Source organism: Acomys minous (genome assembly GCF_964271855.1).
Source record: "Acomys minous genome assembly, chromosome: 4".
NCBI lineage: Eukaryota > Metazoa > Chordata > Mammalia > Rodentia > Muridae > Acomys > Acomys minous.
In genome coordinates, this window is record NC_140486.1 from 112,873,080 (window position 1) to 112,879,803 (window position 6,724).

General features: G+C 52.0%; 1 protein-coding gene across 1 annotated transcript; it reads right to left on the minus strand.

Annotated features, from left to right (window-relative positions):
* Window positions 1–2,033: 2,033 nt before the first annotated feature.
* Window positions 2,034–5,686, minus strand: ARL4C (ARF like GTPase 4C). The gene has a single exon (XM_084779233.1). The coding sequence runs from the start codon at window positions 4,320–4,322 to the stop codon at window positions 3,744–3,746; it is 579 nt and encodes a 192-aa protein (XP_084635359.1). The 5' UTR covers window positions 4,323–5,686; the 3' UTR covers window positions 2,034–3,743.
* Between the last annotated feature and the right edge of the window lie 1,038 nt (window positions 5,687–6,724).

Below are 6,724 nucleotides of genomic sequence, written 5' to 3' on the forward strand. Positions count from 1 at the left end.
GTCGAAGCTGGTATGTAAGCGGAGGATGACCTTGAACTTTTGCTCCTCCTACTTCAATATCCCAACCTCAATATGACAGGTATGTGCCACACCTGACTTCACGTGCTGAGGATCAAACCCAGGGGTTCATGCTTGCTGCCCGGGCACCCAACTGAGCTGCATCCCCAACCTGAGAAGCTGACCTGTTCTCGTTCCAGACTTAACGCTATGAAGGCCTACCCATCCTCACTGAATGCCTACAAAGGGCTCTCATATGCTCCCCACTGCACCCGCCAAAGTTCTCATTGACTCCCACGCAAATACTTGTTCTTCCCCCACATAAGCTAATTCTTGGCAACAGCTATAGAGCATGGTGTCTCACTGTACGCAGTATACCTTGGAGAGAGCTCCTCAGGTGGGCTCCAATGAGAGAGGCAGGAACAGCTCCAACACTGAGCGGCTTCATTTACTGCACCAGTCCAGCAGCACAAGGCTCCAGAGTAGAGGACAATCAGATAAGAGTTTCCAAGTGTTTAACAGTTCTGAATCATTTAAATAAATAACAGTGTTGAAGGTGGGCAGGGGCAAGATATGGAGGGAGGGAGATGACCCAATAGACGGGCACGAATGGCTCAGCCTCTGCACCCACCACTCAGGGCGGACTCTGACTTTAGCAAACCCACACCAGACACAGCTCTGGACACCCCCCTGGAACCCACCAGAGCCCCCCAAATACCACAGCTCCACTCCCTAGGTCTCCAGAGGCTTAGAAAACAAACCAAGAAACCTAAAAGGGCAAACAAACAAACAAACAAACCACAATGCACAGAAAATGCCCCCAACTGTTTGATTGTATAAATAGTTTATTTCTGTTCACAGCATCATATATGCATTATAAAAGGGGAGCGGGGGTGGGAACAAAGAAGAGAATAGTGAAAACAGAGAATTACAGGAAAACCAAAAAAATGGAAGCCAGGGGTTCCAACACCGTTGGAGTGTGAAGAGAACAGTTCTAAATCAAAACTGTGCCCCGCCCTGTCTATCAAAAACCATCCATCCCACACCTCGCTTGGAGGCCAAGTTCCTCTATGGGAACCCAAAGGGCAGAAGCATCACTAGGTCTGGCTGGCATGTGATGGAAATCCCCCCATGGCACCACCACAGTGATTTTTCACTAGGCTCCCTCTTGTCACAGATGGAATGGGCTTTTATTAGGTCAAACATTACAGAAATCAACTGAGACTCTTAACTATTTGCTGATACACCACAGGGCTTGACTTTACTGCACAACTACTAAACAGTCAACTGCACCCTTAAGTATTGATAATGGTGGGGGGGAGTAGGAAAAACCACAAAACCATCCCGAGCCAGTGTTCAGGCAGGCCAGGATCGGAACGCTGACCTGGAACTCAGGTATTGTGAGCACAGGAAGGCTACATTATTTGGCATATGCAATGTCACAAAATAAATATATTATTCTCTCCATATTGTGGAACTACCAAAATGTCAAAGTGCTTAAGAAATTGTGAAGAAAATAAAAGAAGGTGGATTTTTCTTTTTAATAATTCTATACAGAATCTTCAGACCATGGGACCAGCCCATGGAGAAGCCAGTAATCCGCTGTTGCTGTGTAAACAGATCTTGCAGACTGCTCACCTACTTAGCTCTACTAGATGTCTACAGAAAGACCAGTATTGGAGGGCTCCCGAGCACACAAGAGAGGAGGAGCATGGGCCACTAGGTTTCAGCTTTAAGAACGATCTTCTAAGGATTGGGTTTCAAGCAGGAAGCCATGATTTCTGCCTATGGTTCTTAAATTGACTCCTAGAGTGTCAAGGACAATATGGATGGGCTCATATGGTGACCAACTCGGTGCTCACTCACAACCATGGCCTCCTTTGCACAGCAACGTGTTGCCATGGAGGGGAACCAAAGTCCTAGCCTAAAACGTGGTTACAGAGGGGAAATTAAAAGAAAAACAAAGTCAGTTGTAAATTTCTCTTTCGATACTGTGTTTCAAGATAAATGGCAGCTTTTAACAAGCCAAGACTCACTCCTGATTATAAAGGTTTTTTTTAATTACATTAGTAAAAATATGTATTTATTCTTTCACTTTATCTATTTTCCAAAGCCTCTTTCAAGTAAACTGAAGTGCCTGAGTACCAGTGACCATGACGTCACACGTCTGCTTCCTTTTCATCTCAAGCACTCATTGTTGTTTGCGCTTAACCAAAGTGCTGGCTGGCTGTGAGGCCAGGCCAGCTCCCACAAGGGTGAATTCCAAAGGACTTCATCCTTCAGACTTTTCCTCTCTTCAATTCCATGCAAACGAGGTCAGCTTTTACAAGGTGGGGTTTTATTCTTTTGGTGAATGACATCAATTACTCTAATGACACATTTTGAGTAAAATACCGAAACCAGATAGGTTACAAAGACCCAGCTCAGAAATCCGAACATGTTTCCGCTTGCAGGTGCCAAGGGCCACAAAAGGGCAAAGTCTTTTCTCCTAAGGTGAAGATTACTCATTTATAGAAGTGGCTTTTTTTTTTTAAACATGTCTGAAACCTATCACCACGTGGTTAGTATTATCAGGTCCCCCAATCCCTGTAAGAAAACCGTTTTGCAATTCAGCACACATCTGTAGCTGATGTGCTCCTCCAAACCAATCAGTAGGCTGAGAGAATTTCAAATTCTACACAGAGGGTCCAGTTTTTATGCCGATTATGCAGTATGGAGGGAACACACACACACACACACACACACACACACACACACACACACACACACATATCCCACGCGCGCACACAGAGCATTGATGTCAAGAACCTCACCCTTTAAACACCTGCATTGCCACCACCTCCAATGGTTTTCTATTTTTCTTTGTTTTATTGGTCTCTTTATGTGATAATGACCTAGGCATGGACAGGGCCTAGGCCATCTGGAAGAGGTCTCACCCCAGGCTGAAAAGCAGTTCTCAACCACACACACACACACACACACACACACACACACACCTGGAAAGTGGCATCTTCCAGGCCATTCCCAGTCAAGGCCAGAAGCACGGAACCCTGCCCCTGCCCCCCAGCTGCTGCATGGTCCCAGGCAGTCCTCTGGATGGCCCCAAACCACCATCTCCTTTGGGTCCAGAGCAGGACAAATGAAATTGCAACAGGGACCTGCCCTGTGACATAAAATTACTGTTTCTACAGCTCCTGAATGCAAGGAGCGGTCATCCCCAACCCCCATCATCAGCACACCCCAGTACACCCGCTCCCACAGGGGTATCCCCAGGGTTCTGTGTGAACTGCATACCTCAGGTAACTCACACGTGATTCCCCCCGCAGTGGGGGCTGGGCAGCCTGAACTTCTGGCCCTGCTGGAGCTAGAAGAAATCGCTTTTGTCTCTCTGACATCCAATCTTCCCACCTGGGGCCAGAGGGCGCACCACGGGACCCTCGTGTCCTCACGTCCACACCCCAATGGTTTACCCCACCCCACCCCATCGGTAGCTCAAGCATTTAGACAAAAGGTCCCCTGAGCTGGCGTGGGGAGTGGGGCAGGTGGCAAGATGGGTGATAACGCAGCCTCCACAACCGGGCTAGGTCTCCAAGTACTGTATTTGGATACAGAGATCGTGTTCTAAAAATTCGAAGCATCGCTTTGGTTCGTTGTCTTTGTTCGCGGGTTCTCGCTCACCCAGACGTCCATTCATTCACTCACTGGCTCGTTCGCTCAGCCTCGCTCTTGATCGCTGCCGGGGCGCATTACCGCTTCTTCTTCTGCTTGAGAGACTTCCTGCGTTTCAGGATCATCTCATAGAGCTTGTCCATGCCCTCGGTGAGGCCCTCGCCGATGATGGCGCACGCTGGCTGGACATGGTAGGTGGTGGCCGGGATGAGCTCGTGCAGCGCCAGCTGCTTCTCAATCTCGGCCACCGGCAGCGACTTGGGCAGGTCCTGCTTGTTGGCGATGACCAGCAGCGGCGTGCCCTGGTTCTCCGCAAACTTGGTCACCTTGTGCAGCTCCGTCTTGGCCTCCTCCAGCCGGTCCACATCCACAGAATCCACCACGTAGATGATGCCGTCCGTGCAGCGGCTGTAGGACTTCCACAGGGGCCGTAGCTTCTCCTGGCCACCCACGTCCCAGAAGTGGCAGCTGATGCCCTTGGCGGTGCCGTTGCTCAGTTTGATCTTCTCGGTATTGAAGCCAATGGTGGGCACCGTGTTCACGAACTCATTGAACTTAAGGCGGTAGAGCACCGTCGTCTTGCCGGCTGAGTCCAAGCCCAGCATAACGATGTGCAGGGACTGGAAGGCCGAGATATTGGAGGAGATGTTGCCCATGGCTCCTTGCTGCGGCGCCGGCCACTGCGGCTGCGGCGGGAGGGCGCCGCCCCCCGAGCAGTCACAGGCCCGCTGCGGCCGGCCGGGCGCACCTGGGCCCCGCCCGCCGCTGGACCCGAAGGGGCCTCGGCGTCCCCGGGGCGCAAGGCCAGGCACACTTAGACTTAGAGGCGGCCGCTCCCTAGCCCGCCGGGTGCGCGCCCCGCGGGCATCTTTCTCCCGAGGCTTTGTCTCCCTCGCAGCCGCCACGGACAGTCGCCGCGGTGTAAGGATGCCTGCGCCCTGTGCCTTGCCCAGGTTCGATCTGAGGCTTCCCCGCGACGCCGCTCTAAGGTAGCCTCTGGCTTCGCAGTGGCTCTAGCTCCAGTTCCCTGGGAGGGCCACTGAGGCGGAGGCAGGGCGCGGGCTTCCTCGCCGTCCCTGTCGGCGTTGCTGCCTTGCTGTCCCTGCAGTACTCTCGCTGCTGCTGCTGCTGCTGCTGCTGCCGCTGCTGCCGCCGCCGCCACCGCCACCACCAGCTTGCTGCGGCCGGAGGGCGCCGGCCCCGCCCCTCTGGTCCCGCCCACCAACCACGCCCCTTGCCTGACACGCCCCGCAGTCTCCCGGGGTCAGGCGGGGTCTTCTTGGTCGGTTGCTCCTTTTCGCGCGCTCCGGTCGTTCGAAACTCGCCCGGCCGACCCTTCCCGCCAGCCCCGCGCGGACTATGGGCCTGGGCGCGGGCTCTTCCTCTCCAAGCCGGTGACGCGTCTTTTAAAAATATCTCCCGGCTCCGGAACCCCCGCCCTGGACCGAGCCCGCAGCTGGCCGGGCAAGGACTGCGTCTGCAGAGGAATTGGGTGGTGAGACTGCGGCACCAACGCGGAAGGGCCAGGGGAAGGGGTTGACCTCCTTGAGCTAGCAGCCTGCTTCTCCCCACCCCCAACCCTGTTCCCACCGCGTGGTCTCTTGTGCCCTTGTGTTCTGGGAGGTATCCTTTCTTAAGGCACAAGCTGTCCATCTTGCCCTAACTCCACGGGGCGCCCGGGAGGCTCGGCAGGGAGTACCGCCCACCTGCCTAGACAACTACAGACAATTCTTTCTCAGACACACTGCTTGGTGCCTTGTTTTTTGCTCCCCCAATTTTGCTGACATCCCGGATAAAGTTAGTCTTGAGAAGACACCCTTTGTCATTCCACCTTGAGAACTACCTTGGAGGAGGGATGAGGTGGGGGCAGAGATGGAAGAGAGGGCTACATCACCTGGCCAGGCTCCAGGAAAGCCCGGGCTCTAGACAGCCCTTGCTTGTGAAATTTGTCTCTAAGCTTGGAACTGTTGATGTGATGGGCCACAAATACATATCCTCTGTTTCAATTTCCGGACTCTCCATTCTGTGGTTTTATTCTACCTTGTAAAAACGAGCAAATGTATATTATTTCTGCGTGTAAAGGGAAGTGGGAGGAGAGCGATTATGAGTGATGCTGGAAACTGGAGATGCCCAGCCAAGGGACAACTGGTTACATTTCCATAGGTCAAGCTTCTGGGACAGAAAACGTAGCAAATACAAGCCAGGAAGAGAAAATAAAAATATTTATCATTTGTGAACTTAATATGTATTACACGTGTGTGTGTAATATGCATTCGTATGAACCTTTCAAATGCTAGGTTATCATACATGACTTCATTTGTACTAAAGCCTGTGAGAAAATTGCACTTCTCCAATACCATCGTTGAATGCCCACAACTACAAAAGTCAGTCCAGGCCTCTGCTAGAGTCAAGCCCAGGGGCTGGTGGTGGGTGTTACTCCTCGCAAGGTTCGTGCAGATTCCCTGTCCACCTTGCTAGAGGAGGGAAGCTGTCTGAGTGCTGGGACTTGCTAAGGGGGACCTCAGTGCAGATAGCCTGCTTAAGACCAGTGCTGCATTGATTCTGGGATGCCCTCCCTCTACAAGGGCACAAACCTTTTGCCTCAAATTAATCTCCAATTGCATTGGCAAAAGGGTAAGTATATTAATATATTCCCTGACTGATACAAGGGGGAAAAAAGTTTAGGATGAGGGTTTTCTCTTCTGGCAAGGCTGGATCCAGGGGTTCACACAGCTAGACAAAAATCTTCACCCATCCTCAGTTTCCCTCTGGGTGGATCGTTTTAACTCCTGTGGCCTCACGTCCTTTTGCTTAGAAACTAGAAGGGAAAAGGGCTTATCCAGTAACTTCAACAAAAGCTAGGAATACACATTTCTTTGGCCTGCCGAGTTGGCTTCAAATTCAGCACTTCTGTCCAAGAACAGAACACACTGGCTAGTGTAGCTCCAGCCTGAAGTGTGGTGGTTCCCACAGAAGAATCCAGAGACCCCCCCCCCAAGGCAGATAAGCAAAAAGAAATGACAGGAGGGGGAGTGAAAATGGCAGTGGGTGTCTGCAG